At 41.9% G+C, this 24639-nt stretch overlaps 1 protein-coding gene across 1 annotated transcript in view; it reads left to right on the top strand.

The window, feature by feature from the left end:
• CAPZA2 (capping actin protein of muscle Z-line subunit alpha 2) overlaps positions 1-24639 on the top strand; it is a 46209-nt gene that overhangs the window by 9059 nt on the left and 12511 nt on the right. The window contains exons 2-4 of the mRNA XM_004592472.3: positions 11502-11565; positions 17546-17597; positions 20763-20826. Of these exons, the coding sequence (XP_004592529.2) occupies positions 11502-11565; positions 17546-17597; positions 20763-20826 (180 nt within the window). The remainder of the gene's footprint in view (positions 1-11501; positions 11566-17545; positions 17598-20762; positions 20827-24639) is intronic.

Here is a 24639-nt window from a genome sequence, read left to right as displayed (position 1 = left end):
CTTTGGGCCATCCTCTACTGCTTTCCCAGGCCACAGGCAGGGAGCTGGAAAGGAAGTGGAACAACTGGGTTACGGAGCAATGTCCATATGAGATCCCGATGCATGCGAGGCGAGGACTTTAGCCATTAGGCTACCACGCTGGGCCCGCAGAGTACAGATTTAAAGGTGAACTGGGCATACAGAACATGTACATTGCAATGGCTCAAAAAGTAGTGAATGAATAGAAATGTAGAAGAAAGAATTACTCCTGCCTAGGTGCTTGGTAAACATCATAGTTAGAACTGTTCCAGAGATCACAATATAGAAAGAAAAAAAAAAAAAAAAAAAACAAAATCCAGGAAGGCGGCAGTGGCAACAATGCCGTGTAAAGGAAATTGAGCTAAGTAGTTGACTTTACACTCAATCTCAAGTGTTTTGTGAGATGCAAAGGTGGATGTGCTGTTGAATAGGTCCCTCCGGGGGCTTTTCAGTCTAAGCATTATGTACCTTTGGGCCAGATAATTTCTTGTTGGGTGAGGGGACATCCTTTTCATGGTTGGGTGTTCACCAGCATCCTTGGCGTCTGCACTGCCAGTAGCACCGTTCAGTCATGGCGATCCCAAAGGTCTCCTCGTTGAGAACCTTGGATCTAAGCAGGTTGGAGTCAGTAAGAACAGTTGGGAAACTAGGTGAAATAGATTTTGGGACCTGACTTTATGTGGTCTCACAAGAAACGGGGGAGGGGGCAATGTTGATGACATATTTTAGAGTTGGAACCAACTGAACTCGGTTATTGAATGTAAGTGAAAGGCGTAATCAGATAAATGTGTTAGAATTTGGATGCCCGGGAGGTGGCACCACCATTACCAGCTAAAGAGTACAAGAAAAAGAATGTGCAGGCTGAGAGGAAAACTGGCTTTTAATTTTGGGTTTTCTTAGTTTGAGCCTTTTAAATATGTAAATGGCGTTTGGAAAAGAGGTCTGATCCAGAGAGTTGTAGAGATTTGGAAGTCTTCCCCTTTATGGAGTGCAGCCATGAGATCGGATAAAGCTTTTACAAGCAGAGGTCTGGTGCCACAGAGTGGAAGGGCAGAGAACATGCGCTCTTGATCATGCTGGCTGGGCACCCCCTTACCCAGATGCTGGAGTGCAGAAGTCTCCGAGCATTGACAGAGTCTGGCGCATTGACAGAGTCTGCCAGTTGCATGTCCTTGATTGCAGAATGCCTCTGACGAGTTCTCACTTGAGGAGTAAGAATGGGAAAGGAAACCAAGTGTGGGCTGACCCTTGAAATTGAGCGTTGTGTAGTTAGCACAGTGGGCATCTGTGTCGGTGAGTCGAGAGAATTGTGAGAAGGTGCTAAGAGATTGAAGAAAAGCCTTTAGGGTTGGGAGAAAGGAACGAGAGATACGTCTACATGCCACACACCTTAACATGTGTCCTCTGAATGGTCAGGTTAATCTTGTTATTATGCCCATTCTACAGAAAAGAAACTGGAGCAGGTCAAGCCAGCTGTTCAAATGGTGGACTGTGAGTTCTTATTGAGGTAGTAGATTTGCGAACAAGGAGAGAGAAAAGCTGTATTACTGAGGTCTAAATGGCATGGCTTTGTTTTCTCTTCCAGAAATGACTTTTGAGCTTCTGTGTTGTCAATGAATCTTTCCATAAGCATGCTCAAAGAGGTCCCTCCTTTTCTTTTGTCACCTGACTAGCCTTGGTTAGGCCCTTTACCAGTTTTAGTAGACTGGGCTGATTTCTTCCTGTGTTCTTCAGAGCCAGGCCCTGTGATGTATTTCCTTTGCCGTTCTGTCAGTTTTGAGCATATGTAATGCCCAGTGCTTTCAACTCTAACTGCATAGTAGACTCTGCTGGGGAGTTGATGAAAATTTTCAAGTGATTTACTCTTTGTTAAATGTTAGCTCATGTTCTTTGGAAGTTAGAGTGACAGGAAGCATGCACTCGGGACTGCTCCGGGCTGAAGCCAAGGAGCCAGGAACTCCAGCCATGTCTCCCACACGAGTGGCAAGGACCCACGTACGTGAACCGTCATCTGCTACTCTCAGGCTGTGCACCAACAGAGAGCAGGCTCAGAAGTGGAGATGAGCCTTAAAGTTCTGAAGCAGTTTAAATCACTGTGCCACAACATGTGCTCCTACCCCCAGAGGACTTGCATATGTAAGCATGTTTGAGTCACTGTCTTGTGGGTCTGTGGATGTTGATTAAAGGATCAACAATAGAGACAGTACCTACAAATCATTCTTGAAAAAAATTGTTAATGAAACAAGGGAAATGCTTTGTTTTTCCTATTGTTTTCTCTACTTCTTAAAAAAAGATTTATTTATTTTTATTTGAAAGGCAGAGAGAAGGAGAGATAGAAAGATCTTCCATCTGCTGGTTGATTCCCCAAATGGCCTCAATGGCTGGAGCTGAGCCAGTCTAAAGCCAGGAGCCAGGAACTTCTTTTGGGCCTCCGAGATGGATGCAGAGTCCCAAGGCTTTGGGCCATCTTGAACTGCTTTCCCAGACCACAAACAGGGAGCTGAATGGGAAGTGGGGCAGCTGGGATGTGAACTGGCACCCACATGGGACCCAGCATTTGAAGGTGGAGGAATAGCTGATTGAGCATTGTGTCAGGCTCATTTTAGGAGTGTTTTGTGAACTGAGGGAACTGATCAAGAAAAAAAAATTGAAAATACAAGATAATAATGGTTTAAATAAACTTTCCGCTTTCAGTTTTTAATAATGCCTATTCTATGCTTGAGTCTTAATGTTTTAAATAAATGGTAAAAGCATGTTTAAAGAGTTGATGTTGAATTTGCAGATAACCTTGTTTCAGATTAAATGCTGTGGGCCCTGTTTTTAATTATGTTCTAAGTGATAATAATGGAAAATTTCTTAAGGAAAAGCTTATGACCATGAATTATCACCGTTAAGGGTTCTTACATTAAAATAAATTAGCTATAACGCAGATATGCAGTAAACATGGTAGAGTTTACTTGATTATTAACTACTGAAAATCCTGAAGTTCAAATGAGTGCTTTTCTTTTGTTTGGCTTGCAGTTGTCAACAAATCACAGGTGATATTTGGAGAGTTGTGCGCAACAGCTTCCTGTAATTCTTGTAGTTGAAGTGAAAACACATACTATCTCCCATCGCTTTATTCCTGTTGGCAGTGCGTTCCTTTGTGCAATGGAAGCTCCCAGTGTTGCATGTCCTCTCCTTCAGAGGCAGGGTGCGAATAGTGGTCCCCTTCAGAATCTCCTTGGGAGCTTTTCTAAAAATACAGATTTCTAGGTCCCTGGTCTATGGAAATCAGTTCACATTCAGGAATGTGGAAATCTGTAGTATTTTCTTTTTCCAGACGTTTTCCTGGTGACTCCTGATAGGTGTCCATGTTTGAGAATTCCTACCTTGAAGTCCTCTTTCTTGACCGCAGAGTAGGTAACTCTGAGCCACAGCATCCGACCTGTGGGAGTTATTGGAGATGTAGGAAGGAAACTGAGAGGAAATACTAGACTGGGATTAAGGTAAGCATGCAGGATGTTTTTATTGTAGTTCTTTTGTGTGGCTTACACGTTGGGGCTGCTAGAAAGTATAGGGCTGCTTGCCTCCAAATTTAATGGTTTCATCTGGATTAATTTTTTCCCTTATTTATTTGAGAGGTGGAGGGAGAGAGACAAGTAAATCTTCCATTCAGTAGATCGTTGACTAACTGCCTCTAGTGGCTGTGGCTGGGCCAGAGCTGAAATCAGGAGGCAGGACCTCCGTTCATGTTTCCATCTGAGTGGAATCATTCCCTGCTCCTCCCAGGGTGTGCCTTAGCAGGAATGTGGAGTCAGGAAGCAGAGCCAGAACTTGATCCAAGGCACTCTGATCCGTGATGCAGGCCTCCCAGCCTGCAGCTCAGTCACCTGTCCCAAGGTGGCACTTGAAAACCTGCAGTAAACTCACCCAAGCTGTTACACCCTGACACACACACTTTTGTCAGCTTACTGTATTTACAGCAACTTTGGTTAAGACTCCATTTCCTCTTAGGAAGTTATTCAGCCTGAAGATCTCCTGGAATTGAAGTTTTACCTTCATCTTTGTAGGAATTTTGTCAAATCCAGAAGAGGCATCAGAAAAATCCAGAACATTTATGGATATACTATTAATTTTGCCAGCTATTTATGTAAATTGTGTTAACATTTGATAACCCGCAGTGAACCTGTCCAGACACTTAGGTTTTAGCTGGTAGTCATGAAACTGAAGTGGCACTGCTGAGTTGCTTCTTGCATCCTGTCATGGACACATGTTTAAGGAGTGACCTAGGCTGGAACCGTGATCCCTTCTCACCTGGCACTTCGGCGCGGAAGCCTCGCTTTGGGCAAGCTGCGTTCAGGACGGCTGAAGTGAAGGGTGGCAGAAGGCAAGACGAGCCCGGCAGAAAGACGCAGTGTTCATCTAGCTCTCCTTCCCTGGTTCTCCTTCCCTGAAATCTTCTCAGTTTGATTCAACAGCAGGAGTAAGACTGTATTTCCAAATTCATACTCCAGTTAGTATGGACAGGTAAAAATACTAGATGTGGTATACTGACTACTGTTCCTGAGGAATCACCTCAAACCAGGAGCGTTTGGTTCATCAGTGTATTTGATTATGGCTTCATACCAAGTCTGCCTTATCTTCCCATTTACGCCTGAAACCTGCTTTAGGAAGATAAGGTACCATTGCGTCACAAGATTTGGGCACTTTGGGGATGGGAGGTGGTTATTCTGTTCCCATGATGGTGGCACACATTTTGCTCATCGTCTGGTCTCTACATCAAATTGATAATGTGGAGAAAGCTGAGTTCTTTTGGTAGGCTCGGACTGTGAACATGGTCCACGTGAAAGAAAGGTAGCAGCCAGCTCTTCATTCTCCGCCAGCAGCACAAACTGTGAGAGGCAGCATCCCCGTTACCCTTGCTTTCCTCACTGTCTGCAGCCTGGCGCACGTCGGATCCTAAAGGCCTGCTGATACCTGCTGCTGGAAGGCAGCAGACAGTTTCCTGGTGGCTTTATCAGGAAGTACAGTTTTCCAGCTGATGGAGAAGAAACAGCATTCGTTCCTTCTCTACTTGGGAAAGGGCTTGGGGGAATCTTTTTTAAGAATGGTGGGATCGGGCCCGGCGGCGTGGCCTAGCGGCTAAAGTCCTCGCCTTGAAAGCCCCGGGATCCCATATGGGCGCCGGTTCTAATCCCGGCAGCTCCACTTCCCATCCAGCTCCCTGCTTGTGGCCTGGGAAAGCAGTCGAGGACGGCCCAAAGCTTTGGGACCCTGCACCCGCGTGGGAGACCTGGAAGAGGTTCCTGGTTCCCAGCTTCGGATAGGCGTGCACCAGCCGTTGCGGCTCACTTGGGGAGTGAAAACCATCGGACGGAAGATCTTCCTCTCTGTCTCTCTTCCTCTCTGTGTATCCGGCTTTCCAATAATAATAAATCTTAAAAAAAAAAAAGAATGGTGGGATCAGTGTCATCTGAAAGATGAATATCCCTGGTTTTTTGTTTGTTTTCTGACCCTTTGCTACTGAATTCATCTACTGTTTTCACAGTCTTCGCAGGACTCTGATCCAGAGAAGATTGAACAGAGTCACAAATGGCCAAGGTGACCAAGTGTCTGTTGCTGAGGAAGTCCATTTCAGGTCTTCTGATGTGCTCAAAGACCATTTCTCACTAATAAGCTAATTTTGTCCTCTGTGCACTAAGAAGTTCCCCAAAACTCTAGTGGAGAAGAGAGGGGGAGGGTGCCAAAATTGGCCTCCTCAGAACCTCTAATTCATCTTCTTCACTTTGCTGACCACCCACAGAAGCATTTTCCCAAGCACTTGACACTTCCGCAATCTTGGTACTTTTGGGAGTGGAATCAGAGGCTTGAAATGTTAAAATCTAGATTGATATTTCCATATGAGTTTTTGGTGTAAATTTGTAGCTATTCTTCAGTAAAAATCAATTTATTGGCAAGTTCAAAATTTTCTTTTCAAGAAGTCAGCTTCTGAATGTCAGTCATTCCTATTAGGGGGCTGTGCTTTCTGCAGCCTTATTGGGTTGACTTGGATCTTCTTCTTGTTCCCCCCCCACACCTTTTAATATTCTAAGTGTTTTTTTCCTCCTGCCCTCAAATTCATTAGATTGGAAAACTAGGTAGCCACACTTAATATGGCCGAAATTTTAAAAAAAAATTGTGAAGAATGACGTGTTCTTCTCATGTTAAGACTAAAATTTATGTCAGATTACTTATGTAAAGTGTATTTTACGTAATACATAAAGACCCATTGTGTTTACATTTTACTAGCAACATCTCCATCCTCCCTGGCTGAGTAAGGCTGAAACCAGGAGTCCAGAACTCCATCCTCTTCTCCCCTGTAGGTAGCACCTGCTGTCCCCCAGAGTGTGCATTCACAGGAGGCTGGGTGGGAAATGGCAGGCACTGGGGATTCAAGCCAGGTACCCCAGGATGAGACTTGGCTGTCCCAAATGATGGCTTAACCTTTAAACCGAAGGCTTCCTTAGAATGTATTTAAATAGCTGGAATCCCTGCTTCCTACTCCCCAGTTACATGTAAATTGGACCTTCCTGGTTAAGTGAAATCTTGTTCTGATTATTTCCTGCTCAATCTTGCTCGGGGAGTAATTTCTGGCCTAGGGGTTGTAGAGTTGGCTGAACACAACAACTGTCAGTGAACTGGTGAGATTGACAGCAGTTTATAAACATGCTTAACAGCCCAAAAAGGGGGGACACAGCATACCGTGCATGGGTGTTGCACTTGGGAAGAGTGCACAAGCAGGGACCGTGGGAGGTCAGGTTGTCATAGCAGGGAGGATAGAGCGATTCTGGCGTTCTGAGGGAGCATGTGATTGGCTTGTCTGAATAGTTCCTCTGAGCAGCAGGGAACTGTAGCTTGTTACTCAGGGATAGGCAGGAACTGTATCTGTTCTTGCTGATAAAAAGGATTGCTTGGCTGGGGGACCTTATCTGTAGAAGCAAAGCTTGTACAGCGTTTGGAGTTAGGTCTTGTTGAGATACGTAATAATAAGACTGGGTCTTAATGTTCTGCCTTCTACCTCTAGTCTCATTGCCACCAACCCTTTATCAGAGCTGTTTGCTGAGGATGTAAAAACATAGCAGAACATTTCTATAGCAGAATTTGAGGATCTTCCTTTCTGTATGACCTGATACTTTACAGAAGTTAAAATGTTCTGCTGCTGTGTACTTTGGCCATATGAGAGGCCTCAAAGCTCATGGAAAAATTTGTTTTATCTTTCATTTTTCCATGATCTTTTGGAAGCTCTATTATGTATGAATAGAGGCACGAAAGACAAGATTAACTGGAATAGTAAGACTAATACTGTAAATAATATGCAATGAGAAAAAATGGATATATTGTAAATGCTAGTGATGGAAAGAATAAAATGGTGACGGCAATTATTTGAGTGCTTTCTCTGTACGGAAGCTTTTCTTAAGAGTATTTCTTAGAGTACTGCAAATGAGGAAACGGTGTGTAGTTCACTTAACATCAGATGGGCAGTGGACGGTGTGGTTGTAGTCTGAAGCCGTGAAATCTTGTTGAAGAGTTTGGGTGTCTTAGGTTATGCGGAGGACTGTGGATTTTATCTTGCTGGCAGTGGGTTTTGCATATTTTTAAATGATATTTTAAAAAATTTGCGGGCCTGGCATGGTAGCCTTGTGACTGAATCCTCACCTTGCGGGCCTGTTTGTGTCCTGGCTGCTCTGCTTCCCATCCAGCTCCCTGCTTGTGGCCTGGGAAAGCAGTTGAGGACTCCCAAGGCCTTGGGACCCTGCACCCGCATGGGAGACCCAGAAGAAGTTCCTGGTTTCTGGCTTCAGATCAGTACAGGTCCAGTCATTGTGGCCACTTAGGGAGTGAACCAGCTGAGGGAAGATCTCTCTGTATATCTGCCCTTCCAATAAAAAAAGAAATAAATCTTAAAAAATAAAATGTATGACATGGTTTTTATATCCTGACTGAAATAAAGAGGTAACTCATGTTTTTTAAATAGGGCTATATTGCTTCTTGGCCTTTGGCCAAGATCAAGTATAAAATGGGGAGGGGGTGGCTGATAAGTGGAATAAAGAAGTGTGCTTTGACAAATAATCAATGACGTTTCATTTTTCTTTATGCCAGTGTAACAAAAAAACTCAATTCCCATCCCCACAAATTCCACAACTCATGAGAGGAAAAAAAGCATTTTCATTTTTTAAATTATATAAAATATACAGTTATTATATATTAATATACAATATATATTTATATAGAATTATAATTATATGTTAATATAATCAATATATGACATATGATATACTACTATATAATTATAATTGTATATTATGTAACTTAAATTATATAAAAGTATAATTATAATTATAAATTTATATAGTGATTATATATTTTATTTTTGAAATTATATAATCTTCACTATGAATAGTGAAGACACCAGTTTTCTTTGCAAGAAAATAAAACTCAGTCCACAAGAAAGGAATGAATGGACAAATGAGGATAGAAAGTTCTGTTATAGTACGATTCCAGTTAATAAGTGTAGGGGGAACAACTGTGTTAAAATCATCAGTGAATCTAAAATCTATGGGGAAAAGTCTATAACAAAGTCATTAGTGTTCGTGAAATAGAATAACAGTCCTGGGCAGATGAAAAGCAAAGATTAGAAAAGATACAAGGGAAAAACCACAGAAGGAATGTTTCTCCCTAGTCTGCAAATACAGCAGTATGATCTGGGCATTCTATAACTGCAATAGAATTTTCAAACTTGAGAAATTTTATCTAATCTACATTCTATTCAAATTTTATATTGTCACTCTAGTCACTGTCCCTGCACTTCCCACTTCTGTGTCCAGGGTCCAAGCCCAAATCTCGCTGGATGTCGTTATAATGTCTGGTTTTTAAATCTGGAACAGTTTCTTAGAACTGTTTCTCTTTCCTGGCCTTAAAGAGCATGGGACTGTGCTTTGGTAGACTCTCCTCAGTTTGGGTTTGTTTGATTTTTTTTCTCCTAACCAGAGGCAACCTGTGAATGTTCATGGCATCGCCAGAGTGATGTCTCTTAGAATATCCCGTCAACAGACACATGATGTTAGTTTTTTGTATTCATATAGATAACTTGAAGTGTTAGTCAGCTTTTCATCACTATAACAAAATTCTTGAGTATCCTAGCTTCACAAAGAAGAGGCTCTGTGGGGCTGGCCTCCTGGGTGAGATGCAGGTTAGGATGATCGCATCCCGTACTGGCATACCTGGGTGCCAGTCTTCTTGTGGTCCCCACTACCCAGTACCTGCTAGCGTGCACCTTGGGAGGCAGCAGGGATGGTTCCAGTGGCTGGGTTCCTTACCACTCCTGGGAGGCCTGAATTGACCCAGCCAACGCCTGACCCACACTTGGCTTGCATTTGAGATGTGAGCTAGTGGATGATTCTGTTTCTGACTTGTCTTCTCCAATTTTTTAAAATAAAAGTATTTACTCACATTCCAAGCCCAGAAAGATCCCTGTTGGGTCTGACTCTTGCTTGGCAGAGTGAGGTGGCACAGAGCACGCGCATGTGCATGTATGCTCTCGTAAATCCACCAGTATTCAGGGGAAGGACCTTTGTGGGATCTAAGCTAATTCTTTCCCAAAGATCTGAATATCTTAATTGGATTGAGTTTTCCCATTTTTGTCCCATTAACTCTTTTTTTAAAGAGTTATTTTTATTGCAAAGTCAGATATATATATAGAAGAGGAGAGACAGAGAGGAAGATCTTCCGTACAATGATTCACTCCCCAAGTGACCACAAGCGCCGATCCGAAGCCAGGAGCCCAGATCTTCTTCCGGGTCTCCCACGCGGGTGCAGGGTCCCAAGGCCTTGGGCATCCTTGACTGCTTTCCCAGGCCACAGGCAGGGAGCTGGATGGGAAGCTGTGCTGCTGATATTAGAACTGGAGCCCTTATGGGATCCCAGCGCGTTCAAGGCAAGGACTTTGGCTGCTAGGCCATCGCACCATGCCCCCACTAACTCTTTTTTTTGTTTTTTTGTTTTTGTTTTTGTTTTTTAAGATTTATTTTATTTTTATTACAAAGTCAGATATACTGAGAGGAGGAGAGATGGGAAGTGGAGCTGCCGGGATTAGGACCAGCGGCCACATGGATCAAGGCAAGGACCTTAGCCACTAGGCCATGCTGCTGAGCCCAACCCCCACTAACTCTTGACATTAAAGTTTAACCTGCTTGGGTTTGTGGACCAAATGTTCAAAATGTAATGAAAAATTAGCTTTTTTAAACCACCTTCAACTTTTTGATGTGATTGCAGTGAGGTATGCTGCCAGCTTTAACACAGAGCAGTAGAGCGCCCACCTGGCCATCCTTTCCAAACAAAACCAAGGCTTACCCACACCACTTCTCCTACACACAGAGTTAAAGCTTAGAAGTATCAAGAAGTGGTAGTTCTTGCTTGCTTCTGACTCCAATTTGACAGGAATTGGCTTTGAATAATGACATTTAGAAAATCCTGGGTAACAAAGATTTAGTAGTGGACCTGGCAATGTCTAGTAAATTTCACTGTGCTCTTCAGAACAGCTGTAATTCCAAAGGATAAATAGAGTACAGCCCCAAGTGTGTTGGAGAAACTTTGAGAAAATGTGTTTTTAATTATTTTCAGAAATTCTTTCTACTCCTGGGACCTCTTGTATGGCCTCCCTCCCTCCCCAATTTAGGATTTGGAAATGGGCTAGAATAAATAAACTTACAAATTATAACAGGAGGACTGTTTAGCCCATGGCAATACAGAGAAAATACCTACATGATTGGACATTATTATTTACTTAGGGAGAGTGTAATGTCCTTGCTGTGACAGGTGTACTTTTATTTTCTATGAAAAACCCAGAAGGCGAATTCCTAAAGTTAAAATGAGGTTTCAGAGTCCTTCAGGCAGAGCTGATACACTGCGGTTCGCGTTCTGGTGTTTTGGCCCCTTTGTTCCTTTGACTTTCCCACCTTGATGGGAAAGTCTGTGTTGTGGGAGTCCAATTGTTTGTACATGTAGTGCAAATGTATGCAAGGACAAAATAAGTTCTCAGAAAAAAGATACCAATCATTTTTGTCTCTTAGTGAAAGCTCAGAACTAAAATTTTAGATGTTATATGCCTCTTTTGGAAACAACTAACAAGTTTAGAGCTCAGCAGCTGGTTAATTGCATTTCTCAATGGACTTATGTTTACTGCTTACTGTCAGGATTTTGCCACACAAAAAAGCTGTGAAAATGTTTATCTGTGGCAACTTTGAATCCCTAGCTGCCTCACAATATCTTTTGTTATCTGTAATCGTTCTGTGACTTGTGTGATTATAGTAAATGATTCAAACAGTGATTAGGGTGTTTAAAGAAATGCAATCATCTCTAAATTTTCAAGCAGTTTTCTGTGAAACTTTGAAACAATACAATTTCACATTTTGTTGTTTTAGAGGGCTATGTTGTGAATATTTATATTTTCATTTCTATTTCAGGTGCGTATAGCAGCAAAATTCATCATCCATGCTCCTCCTGGAGAATTTAATGAGGTTTTTAATGGTGAGTATTTTATTTTACAACACTGTTATAATACATAGTGTTCTTTTTATTTATTTTTTTCCAATCTCTTTTTCTTCTAGTATCTGGGGAAAAAGGGAAAGAAGTGTAGCGAGCCACTCTCAGCGAGCCCAAACCACATCTGTACCTGGGAATGGGGGATAGCTACCCAATGTCATCTCAGTATGGAGCATATTCTGAGGATACTGCTCAAGTGGTTTTGATAGTTCTGAGATGCTGTTGATTTTATTGTTCCAAGGTTGAGGAAAGTCCTTCCAAGTTCCATTTGCTGCCATAGCCCACCTTAGTCTTGATTTGCCCAGATACTCGCTGTCAAAGCTTGACCAAGAGAACTCTCTAATTTGTTCTGCCCTCCATGGTACTAGACATCTTGCTGGCCTCAAAGAACTTGTGATGTCCTCCATGAGCATCTGGGGATGCCATCTGCTGCACACACCTCAGCAACTGTGGGGGCCCAGTTCTGACACATGTACTCCATGATCACGTAATTTTCACCTTGGTTGGAGTTCTGAGTCCAGTGATTCAGTGGGGAAGAGGGTAAAGTCCCCAAAGAAACCTCACCAGACCCCAACCTGACTCCTGTTTGTGCCAGCCAGTGCAAGTTCCAGCTCAGCCCATCATCCACATCAGCCCACACACACACTGGTGGTTGCAGTTGCTGGATCATTTATGTCTCTAGTCGCATCTCATATGCCAACCAGTGGATGCTGTGACCCAACCTAACCTTGCCCACCACATACTCAGACCTCACGCACATCAGCAGGAACTGCAACCTAGTTAGAGCAGCCCCCAGTAACCCCACCAGGCCCACCCAGCCCTGGTTCCTGCACATGATAGCATGTGCAACAGACTGGTCCAGTCTATCCCATATCCCATTTGTGTGTGTTGGAGCTCAGGCTGACCAACCCCACTATCCACCCTACATTTATGCCGACAGATGCCACCACCGGTCCAGCCAGACTTGCCTCCAGCCCTGGCTCCCATGCTCACTGGTGGGAGCTGCAGCCTATCAGAAATGTGCCCACAGTTTCCTTACTGGGCCAACTCCCAGCCCCAAATCTTGTACTTTCCAGGTGGATCTGCAGTTTGGCCAGACAGGACTTGTCCCTAGTCTTATCACCTGCTGGCTGATGCACAGCAAAACCCAACTAGCCTGCAATTTCTCTGGCTAATGCACACAGCAGTGGGTACAGTCAGTTAGACCAGCTGGCTCTTCCCCCAACGCAGCTCACATGTAGGCTGGCAAGTGTCATAGCCCTGCCCAGACTGGTCTGCCTCCATCCCAGCTCTTACACTCACCAGCGGGAACAGAGGCCCCGCTGAGAACAGAGTAGGACAGTCTTTGCAACCCCCTAATCAGGCTCACCTACCCTCCCTACACCCCCAGGCTTTACGTGTGCTAGTGAATGCTGTGTCCCAATCTGGCATGTCTCGCCTCACCTCAGCATTTACTGGCGGGTGCTACAGCCTGACTTGGCCTGAACTGCCCCCAGTCTCAGCTCATGCTGGTCGTTATTGCAGCCTGGACTGCTCCCAGTCCCGACCTTAATGTGAGCTGGCTGGTGTTGTGGCCCAGCTCAGCCTGTCTTGTATCCTGTCCTGGTTCTCATTTATGAACTGGTTCAGCCTGGCCTGCCCCCAGATTTGACCCACAATGCATTGGCCAGTGGGTTCTTGGCCTAGCCTGACTTGGGCCACCGCCTGTCCTGGCAGGTACAGTGGCCTTGCCCAAACAGCCCACACCCATGCTGGCTCTTACTGTGGGTTGCTGCAGCCCAGCCCTGCCTGGCCCACCCCCAGACCCAGCAGGTACCAAGACCTAGCCCAAGCTGTCTTATACCCATCTGGATTCTTTGAGAACTAGTGGATGCTAGACTAACCCAGTCTGGCACACCCCAGACCCAGTCAACACCCATGCCGAGAGATACTGTAATCACATCCAGCATAGTTCATCTCCTTTATTCCAGCTCTTGTGCTCACCAGCCAGGGCATGCCCTTAGCTTACCAACCAGGCCTGCTCCCAGGCACAGATCTTATGCATCCTGGTGGTTGCTCTGACACAGCCCTGCATAACCCTTCACCTAGCTTGGCCTTTGCCATTGGATACTGCAGCCTATCCCTGCCTGATCTGCCCCCATCCCTAATGGCCCAGCTCTGCCTGCTCCTTCCCCATCTCCTCCCACCCCCCATCCAAGCCACACATCTGCCAACAAGTGAAGCAGCCCTGCCCAGCCTGACCAACGCCCGACCGACTCACATGCTTACCAGTGGGATCTATGACCCACCAGGGAAGTTCCCCAAGTTCCCTCACCCACTCGCAGACCCAGATCTCATGTGTGGCTGTTAGTGGGTCTTAGGCCCTTACCCAGCAGTCCACAGCCCTCCCATACCCACAAATGCAGATCCCCAAGCCCAGTCCTCTGGCTGTGTGTCATGCCGCGCTGGGTTCTGCCCGCCTGCCTGGAACCCATACATGCTCAGGCACAGGTCCCCAAACCCAGTCTGCTGGGGTGCTGGTGTCTGCCCCCACATATCTTCTAAAAAAAGGGCGGGGGGACGGGGAAAGAATGGGCAGCTGTGCTGGTGTACTGCTATAGTTAACACGAGTTTGGCATTAACCAGGCCCAGAATGCTTGCCAGCTGTTGACTGCTTTTCTCCCAATGTCTAACCCTTGCCTGGCTACGATGTATCCTAAGCAGTTGCATACATTTGGGATCTTTTCATTGTTTTAACAAAAGCTATTTTACCAAAGATATACAGGAAAACTGTATAAATTTTTTCCTTAATTACAATGAAAATTTGTTATCGATCTGTATTGCGTAATGGCTAGAATATTGTGTACTTACAGCGTATGTGCTAATCAAATGTAAGCACATGAACTCTTTTTCTAATAATAAGATTTATTTGAAAGCTGAGGAGGTCAGATACATGTGGGCCATATTCAAGGATGGAGTGGACCAGGAGAGAAAATGTAGGAGAGAGAAATGTTTCTGTTGTTTATTCCATGTTCAGAGGAAGTGAGTGCCCCTTCTCATTGCCAGGCTTCATATAATCTTGGAATAGATTTTATTGTAGTCACTTTTAATAACTTTATCTTCTTTTGAACAATGAAGTGTGTTTCTGTTTCATTGAATTGAAACTAAGCACATAGAGTAGATATTTAAATGGTTTAGCAAAATGGTAGGGGGGGGTGTTTGACACAGTGATGCAGTCCTGCTTGGGCTGCCTTCATCCCATGTCAGAGTGCCTACTTCCACTCCACTTCAGTCCAGCTTTCTGCTAAGGCACAGTCTGGGCGACAGGTGATGGCTGCACTCGTTGGTTCCTGGCCTCCTGTACAGGGAAACCTGGAGTGAATTCTGGGTTCTTGGCTCTGGCCTGGCGCACCCCTGGCTGTTGCCAGAGTTTAGGGAGTACACCAGCAGTTCCGGTCTAGTTTTCTATATCCCACTGCCTTTCAAATAGTAAAAAAGGACAAGTTTTTCATTTCAACTAATTTTTTTCTGAATTGTGAAGCACATTTCTGTATTTCTTTAAAAATAGATATTTTAGATTAATATGACCAGCCAAAGGAAGGGATGGGCGATAATTTTCATTTTGCATGGAGTTGGCAGCACATCTGTCTGACGAAGCATTATTTTTAAATTTTGACAATCTTTACATAGTTAGTACACAAAGGTTTAAGGGCTACAGGAAAGTGGGCGAGACTATTATCTCCACATTTTTTTTCCTCTATCTGGGGTAAAGGGGGAGGTAAAGGGAGAAGCCCCACCCAGTCTCCCATCCATCCCAGGTCCCTGATATGGGGCATGCTCCGAGGGTCTTGCTCAAGTGGTATTGATAGTTCAGCAATTAATTGCTGCCAATCTCGCCATTCCAAGCATGATGAGGTCTCTGAAGAATCCACTGATTGACATAGTCCATCTTAGAGTCTCCGTTTGCCCTGTCTTTCACTGCCAACATATGGCTGGGGTAGTTGACTGATTTGTTCTGTCCTCTGTCTTCATGGTTAGGGTTCTGAGTCTGGCAGTTTGATTGGGGCAATCCCCAAAGAACCTTTGAGGTGTTCCCAGACCAGGTTCTTGTGTGTACTTGCAAGTACGGGGCCCAGTACTGTCCATCGCCCCAATCAGCTGGTGGTTGCAATTGCTGGGTCAGTTCTGTTTCCAGCCCCGTCGTCCACTGGAACCAATGGGTGTTGCAGTCCAGCCTGATTCTGCCCAGCACACACTCGGCCCTCACATAAACCAGTGGGAGCTGCAGCCTAGTCGAAGTGACCCACAAAAACCTCCACCAGGCCTGCTCCCTACCCTGGTTCCCATGCTTGCCAGTATGTGCAGCAGACTAGACCAGTCTGTCCCACATCCCATTCAGCTCTCATACGTGTCAATGGGCATTGAAGCCTAGTTCAACTTAACCAGCTCCACTATCCAGCCCACACCCATGCTGTTGGGTACCTTTTTGTCTAGCCACCCCTGCCCCTGTGCTGGTTTTTGTGCCCTCCAGTGGGAGTGGTGACCCAACAGGGAGATGCCCACTATTTCCCTTCTAGACCACTCCCACTCCCGGATTAGGCACTCTCCAGGTGGTTCTGCAGTTTAACTTGACAGAATTAGCCCCCAGTGCCAGTTTCTGCTAGCTGATGCAGTGGCAAAGCCCAACCAACCATCACCAACTCTAATTTATGCTTCCACCAGTAGGAACAGTCAGCCCAGCCTGGCTTTTCCCTGACCTAGTCCACATGAGACCCACAGGTGGTGGGTGTAGCCCTGCCTAGTCTGGTCTGCCCCCATCCCAGCTCACGCTCTCCAGTGGGAGTAGCTGTTCAGGTCTGCTGGTTGGGCGCTGCGGTCACATCCAGTACAGATCACTTCACCTTGGCATTCCATAATGTGCTTTGGTTTTTGTCGCAACCGAACCTAACTCGACCCACACTCTGTTCTGGTGCTCAGATTCGCCAGTGTGATGTGAACTGGTTCAGCCTGGTCTACCCCCAACCCATGCCAAATGTATGCCAGTGGGAAACTTTCCATGGCCTGTTCTGGGCTGTTTCCTGTCATGCTTCTTGCGCTTACCTGTAGGAACTGTGTCCTGCCAGAGGAGTTGGCCATGCTCCTCCATCAGAATCTCTCCCAATGTCAGATTTTGATGAAGCATTTTACAAGTGCTTTTATTTAAACACTATTGACAGATTTTTTAAAATAATTATTTGTTGATATAACAGAAATTTAAATCTCTCTGTAGTATCCTCGTTGATGTAAAACCTGTAAAAATAGCTACTCTTCATGAGTAAGGATAGTGGCTAAACTAGTCACCAAGAAAATGGCCTAAACTTATTCCTTTATGCAATTCAAATAGCTAGAAAAACAAATTACTGTAAGTACTATAAATCTGGTATTTCTGTTTCATATATATTTGACCTTCACCATGTCTTAAATTAAATTTATACAGCACTGTTTATGTTTTGAAAAATGCTTGGGTTTTCAAAACAACTAGTGTTAATTTTGAAGTCATATTTTCAGTGATTAATAGCCAAGTGTCTACATAAGAATTAAATATGAAATTAGGACAGAAGTAAACCAAGGTAAAATCATCAAATCAAGTAAAATTTCTTTGTTGCTAGAATGTGAGCTCTCTGGCACCTGTTTTGGAACTCTGATCTCAACTCTTTCCTGTAGAGCCAAATCATTTGAAGCCAGTGATTGTATTGTCAAACAATAAGGCATAGTCCTAAGTTTTTCTGGATGTCTTTCATTATTTTTTGCAGCTTCTCTCGACTTGAGTTCATTGAAGATATATTGTACTCTGCTGGCATTTACTTAAGAATATGAAGTGACATGTTTTCTATTTAGTTTTCTCTCCTAAGCAAAATCTTTAAAATACCATTCTATGGGTTTGTGATAATTTTGCTTATACAAAAATTGGAAAATAATACAGAAAAACACAATCTTTGTTTTGCAGATGTTCGATTACTGCTTAATAATGATAATCTTCTCAGGGAAGGAGCAGCACAGTAAGTACTTGCATGTTACTGTAACTGAAATGCCATCAGCTTACAGCCATCTGACAAAAGTACAGGGGAGGTCAGAGTCAAAAGATAAGTTTATTTTGATGCAAAAACTTTTTAAATCCATGCATCATTTTTATGTCAAATCCTGACTAATGTGGAAGTATTCTCTAATTTGTTTTTGATATGTATTACATTTATTGTTAACCCTAACAAAGATCCAGGTATAACATTATCTAGATATACCTGATTTTTCTTCTGATAAAAATTTGTGTATTTTTTCAGTCCTTTTTTTGGGGGGGGGGAATACACACAGGGCAAGTTGCCATTTTAACCATGAAATGTACGTTTGTGGCATCAAGTACATTGCTGTTTTTGTGTAACCATAGCTACCATATATTTGTTTTTCTCAAACTGACACCCAAAGAGTGCCTCCCCATTCACCTCCACCTACACCCTTGGCTACTACCATTCTGTTTTCTCGATGTCTAACTGCTTGACCTACCTACTATGTGTGGGGTCATAACAGTATTTATTCTTCTATGACAGGAGTGTTTTAGGGAGCATAGTTGTCAAGGTTTATCCATATGGTGGCATGTCACAGAATTTTGTTTTTAAGGTTGAATAGTGTTTCATTGTATGTTAGTACTAGTTTTTACCCCTTGTTTTAGTAAACACTTACGTTACTTCTACCCATAAATTATATTAAAGGAATTACACTCAAAGGAAGATTTTTATTTAGAGGTGGATTTGTAGCTCTTACACAATGAGCAGAATTTTAATCCTGAATAAAAGAAATTTGTGGATAAACTCAGGAAAAAACGTAGGAAGAACAAGGTGTGATTTTGTTGAATGATTTATGCTAAAGGATGAATATGAGAACAAATGTCTTAGAAATGGATGTTTGGACCATAGAACTCCACAAACGCAGGGAAATCCTTTCCACTGTGTCAAGTGGAGTGCACAGCAGATAGTGCAAGACCTCAGTCAACATTTGCATGGGGCAAGTGTTGTGACACAGGATAGAAATGATACCTGCATCCCACATGAGCCCCGGTTCATGGCCTGGCTGCTCCACTTCCAGTCCAACACCCTGCTAATGGCCTGGGAAAAGCAGCCAGAAGATGCCCAAGTGTTTAGGCTCCTGTCACCCATAAAGGAGGCCTGACTGAAGCTCCTGGATTCTGTCTGTTGCAGCCCCAGGGTTGTGGCATTCTCTGGAGTAAACCAGCAGAGCAAAATCGCTCTGTCTCTCGCACACTCTGTAGATTTGATTTTCATATAAATAAGTAAATCTTTAAAAAGAGTAAGCCTCTGACCTCTGCTTACTTTAAAAACAGTCTGCATGGATGGAAGAGTGGGTATGAGAAGGTATCCCATTCCCACTATCTGTTATTGTCACCATTTACTGTTGATGATCAGTTCAAATACATTTTATATTCATTTGCTCCTTTACATATTTTTTATTCTTTCTCCATCCCCCTCAACTCACAGTAGAATGGGGTTAGATATTGTAGGCATTAAAAAAAACTTTTGAGGCCATCCTGGGAGAAAATTACTATTTAAATATTTAGATTTATTATTTAAAGATAGCACTACTGGGAAATGAATCTTGAATTCCAGCTAATTTACTTACAGACAAGTTTTAAGGTGAATCATTTTAGGGTTGGTACATGCCTGACTGTGTTGGCTATTTGGACAGTTGCGTTCTCATGAATTAAAAACAGAATTGAACAGCTATTGTTTCACGCCCTTCTCTTCCATGTACATTAATATCCACCCTCATCTTTTTTTGAACATGCAGTGTCAGGAATTTGATAGCTAGAAAATCATTTGCTTTGCTATTTTTGCATTTAGTAGTGTGCTATTAACTCATCAATCTGATTTTCTCAACTAAATAATCCTTCCTAAAAGAGACTCAGGTCATCCAGAGTAATCTGAAAGCTTCCATATAGTTTGTTAGATTTCTAAACTTAAACATTCTCAGTATCTTTTCTGTTAAATGTGAGTAATTTCTTCTATGACAGATGCAATAAAATACATTATCTTTATGCAGTTTTTAGATAATTTTCTTGCTTGTTTTTTGCACGCATGTATCATATAATTACCTGATAATGCATTATTCATTAGACTTGTAAAAGTAAAGAGAGGCTCTTCTTGAATCCATATCAGCACTATTTGCTGGCTCAGACTCTGCAGTTCTAACTTGGATATTTCCAACAGCCTAATTGCTTTTTTTAGCTCTTGTTGCTCTATTACTCAATTTGTCATACATAACACTGCCAAAATAATGTTCTTTAGAAGCACTTCCATGTTCTCCTTTCTCAACAAGCTTCTGTGTCTCTGCTCTGTTTCCCAAATAATGTGAATAATGTGAAGACCTGCTGTATGCCAGACGTTGGTGTGGGGCTGTCTGTGCTCTGCTCATGTTACCTGTGCTTAAGTGCTCTTTCCTTGCTGTCTCCGATTTCTGCAAGACCAGAGCCTGCTCAGTTTTTCAAGTCCTTTTTCTCAGTATCACTTTCATTCTAAAACTAAAATTTCCCCAGTTCTGCTGTCTTCTTACTCTTACCGTAAGAGGATTCTTTTTTTTTTTTTTTTAATCTTTATAATGCTGTGTTGGTATTTCTTGTTTGGTACTTTGTGCTTTGTGGTGTGTTTTTGTATTATCACTCCTTGTCAGCAGGAAGCCCTTTCTTCGTAAAGTTTGTGTGATGACTGTTTGCATCTTTTACAACATCTTCCCTTTTCTTGGTTTACTAAATATGAGAGAATCTCTGAAAGTTCCTAGAGCAGAATTTCTCAGTGATGTGAATTATCGATGAATTCTTTGAAGGCACCTTAAATATATTTCAAAAATTAGTTATATACAGTATAGATGTTCATCCTATAGTTTTACAGTCTTAAAAGATCAAGTGTGTTTGCTGATTTAATTTTCCTTTCATAAGCATTGGAAGCTGGATCTTATTAATCACTTTAAAAATGGCCACATTTATCTTGTATTTATGGTTGATATAAGATCAATAATAGACAATTATAATGTTATTTATCTTGCCATAAACAGTTCAGGATGAAATTTTTATTGACCAGTAAATTATTTGGCTGTCATTCTTTTTCTTTTCAAAATATTAGAAAAATAATTTTAACTAATTGACCTTTTTCTTTTTTTAGTGCATTTGCACAGTATAACTTGGACCAGTTTACTCCAGTAAAAATTGAAGGTTATGAAGATCAGGTATGTTTTATATAAACACAAAACCTGGCTGGTTGTTTTTCTTTTGTCATGATTAAAATATCCTGCAAGAATTTGGAAGTGGAATGCTTAAAGAAAGAACAGTTATTGATCATATTTGCTCACTGACAAAGTCAATGAAAGTACTTTCTTTTATTTATAAAGTCGAATGATACTGTTAGCAGACACATCCCTTTTAGAAATTCTCAGGTGTAATTAATTTATGATTATAGAAAATAATTACTTTAAATAACTTTCTTGTTTTTTATAGGGAAAAAAATCAATTCTATATTAATCCAAAATCTAGAATATATATTAGTAAGATTTATATCATAATTTGGTTGCTCTGGAATTCTACGGTTCTTCATGTGAGTAACATAGCATTTAGTAATTATTAAATTTTTTCTTTCCAAAATGCAAGTTAGAATCACTAAGCTAAAAGTCACAAAAGGTCACCAAGGGTTTTGTTTCCTTTTTTTTTTTTTTGGTTTAGTTACTAATAATTGAATAGTGATTATACTCGCTCACATTGTGCTTGCATGGAGTACAATTTATATAAAACGTTAGGGGGAACCTTGTCGGAAGAATAAAAGACAAAGTGGTTAAAATTGAACTTAAGAGAGTTCTTAGTGGCAGTTACTATCAGAGCATGTATTTGGAATTACTCATTAGATACTTTTTTGTAGTTATATGCAGACAGTAAGACCAGACAGAAGACGACACCACAAAAAGAAAGATTTAAGCTTAGATATAAAGATATGTGGTGCTTCATTATATTAATCTTCGAAATTTCCTTTATTTTTCCCTTAGGGAATTAAAAAAATTTTCCTCTTTGCTTACTGTTACAAATAATACTATATTGAACATTTTTCGCTCTGGTCGCATTCATAATATTTTCTTGGAATAAATCCCTTCAATAAAATTTGCTGGGTAAAATGATGGACCTTTTTCATCGAGCGAAACTGGCAGCGATTCATAACTGGAGAACTATTAAAACCACTTGAGCAAATATCTCAGAGCATGCCCCACATCCGGGACTTGGGGTGGGTGGGAAACCGGGTGGGGCTTCTCCCTCAGTATCCCCCTTTACCTCAGATACATGATGGAAACAATATGGACATAATAGTATTACCCACTTTCCTATCCCCCCTGAACCTTTTTTTTTTAACCGCAATTAACTATGTAAAGATTGTCAACAACAATACAATAAAAGAAATAAAAAAAAAATGATGGACCTTTTAAAAATGTTGGCGGCAAGTATAATTGAAAATAATAATGTTTAGTAACTTGAAAAATAGTAAGTGAAAATGTTGGTTAGCTTCTGGAGTCATTTTATTAACCTTAGCATAATTTTGGTACTTTAAAGATTTAACCAAAAAAACCCTCATATACAAGTTTTCCATATGACTAGAGATTTATAAACACTAAGTAAGAATCTAATCAGTAAGATACAGAAATGTATCAGAAGGCTGTTTATGAACATATCGAAACAAGAAGGGTTTTTTATACAATTTTTAAGAGTGGTTCCACATGAGAAGATACGTTGAACTTACATAGGTAGCTGACAAAGCAAGGTGAAAAAGCTCTCAGTGGACTGCAAAATGGATTTGAGAAATCATCAATCATTTCTTCTTTTTTTTTTTTAAAGATTTATTTATTTTTATTGGAAAGGCAGATATACAGAGAGGAGGAGAGACAGAGAGGAAGATCTTCCATTTGATGGTTCACTCCCCAAGTGAGCCTCAACGGCTGGAGCTGTGCCGATCCAAAGTCAGGAGCCAGGAGCTTCTTCCAGGTCTCCCACGCGGGTGCAGGGTCCCAACGCTTTGGGCCGTCCTTGACTGCTTTCCCAGGCCACAAGCAGGGAGCTGGATGGGAAGTGGAGCTGCCGGGACTAGAACCAGCGCCCATATGGGATCCCGGCGCATTCAAGGCAAGGACCTTAGCCGCCGGGCCCCAATCATTTCTTCTTTTCTTTCTTTTCTTTTTTTTTTTTTAAAGATTTATTCATTTTATTACAGCCAGATATACACAGAGGAGGAGAGACAGAGAGGAAGATCTTCCGTCCGATGATTCACTCCCCAAGTGAGCCACAACGGGCTGATGCGCGCCGTTCCGAAGCCGGGAACCTGGAACCTCTTCCAGGTCTCCCACGCGGGTGCAGGGTCCCAAAGCTTTGGGCCTTCCTCAACTGCTTTCCCAGGCCACAAGCAGGGAGCTGGATGGGAAGTGGAGCTGCCAGGATTAGAACCGGCGCCCATATGGGATCCCGGGGCTTTCAAGGCGAGGACTTTAGCTGCTAGGCCACGCTGCCGGGCCCCCAATCATTTCTTCTTAAAAACAATTCCCTAGGTAGAAGAATGTCTAGTATATAACCTTAAGTATAGCTGACTGTTTAAGAACAACAAATAGTAAGTATCATAAATGTAAGCCCTCTGCGAAGTATTCGCTGGGTAAGCCACAGGATTAACGTTAATTTTTATCATAAGTGGAGATAAATAACAAATAAAACAGGCGAATGAGAACTGGAATGCCTAGAAAAAGAGAAAACTCCCTGGTAACTTGATTTATAAATTAGGAATACAAAGGAATCTAGTAAAATAACTGATAAACCAAAACTACAAATAACAGTATTTGGTGAGATGACTAAATACAAGGTAAGTACTTCGTACAGAACTCATGAGCTGGCTTTGTCATAACAAGCAAGTGAATTCCATTTAAAATAATAGTAAAAATCATAAATTAACTTAGGATTGTTTAACAACAGAAGCACAGAATTATAAAGAGAATAATTATCTCCTTGAGGCCAATAAAACAGTATCAAAACATTTGGAAGGAATGTCAGATTCCATTCTTAGAAACTTAAATTATATAAAAATTAGTTTATGAATTTAATGCAGTTTGAATTAGAATACTAATCCATTTTTTTAGTTGGTTAATATTTTTATACAATTTAGTTTATGTGAAAAAAATACTTGGAATAACCAGGAAAAATATGAGTAAATACTGTAAGGAAGAATTGTCCTCTTGGGTAGTGAAAGATATTTTATAACCAATATAATATCAAGTCTTTGTGCTGTTGTGTAGACTATACGAATTAGTAAGTGGAGCCATATGGAAAACCAGAATTTAGTCCCAACATATTGGAAACATTTTATATACTTACTGAAATAACTTGTTCCATCAAGAGGAAGTTTAGGTTGAACCTATGTTTTCATAAAATATACTGAAATAAATTCCTGTAGATTAAATGTTTGAATAGTGACTATGGTATTTTTAAAAATTAATTTTAAAATATTCCAAGATCATACATGTGCAATGTAGGGCCAGAAAAAGCATCTTACGTAAAACTGTAAAGCTAGAAACTGTAAAAGAATTAAAGATGGGTTTGGTACAAGATCGTTGGTGCGTTGTGGCAAGTTGCAGCTTGGAATGCCTGCATGCCTAGAGTGCCTGGTTCAAGGCCCGGCCTCTCTGCTTCCGCTACAGCTTCTTGAGGTGATGGCTCAGTGGTTGAGTCCTTCCGGTAAGTGGGCTGATGGAATAAATCACAGAGTACTGTGTAGCTGTTCCGGAGAGCCGAGAGGTTTATCGGTTCACTTTGAGGGGTTTCCTCAAGATACTTACATTTAAAAAGCCAGATGCAGAAAAATGTTTGTTTTTGCATGTACGTTTTTATTCCATTCTTGAAATATATAATGGCCTAAGAAGCCATTTGTATACATGTGTATGCATACACAGACAAGTATTTGTAGAACTTCATGATAATGAGAAAAATGTAGAAGGAAAGACCTGTGCGGCATGAGTTGCTTCAGA

This window comes from Ochotona princeps, chromosome 25 (assembly GCF_030435755.1).
Source record: "Ochotona princeps isolate mOchPri1 chromosome 25, mOchPri1.hap1, whole genome shotgun sequence".
NCBI classification, from domain to species: Eukaryota; Metazoa; Chordata; class Mammalia; order Lagomorpha; family Ochotonidae; genus Ochotona; species Ochotona princeps.
This window is presented reverse-complemented; position numbering and strand designations above follow the sequence as displayed.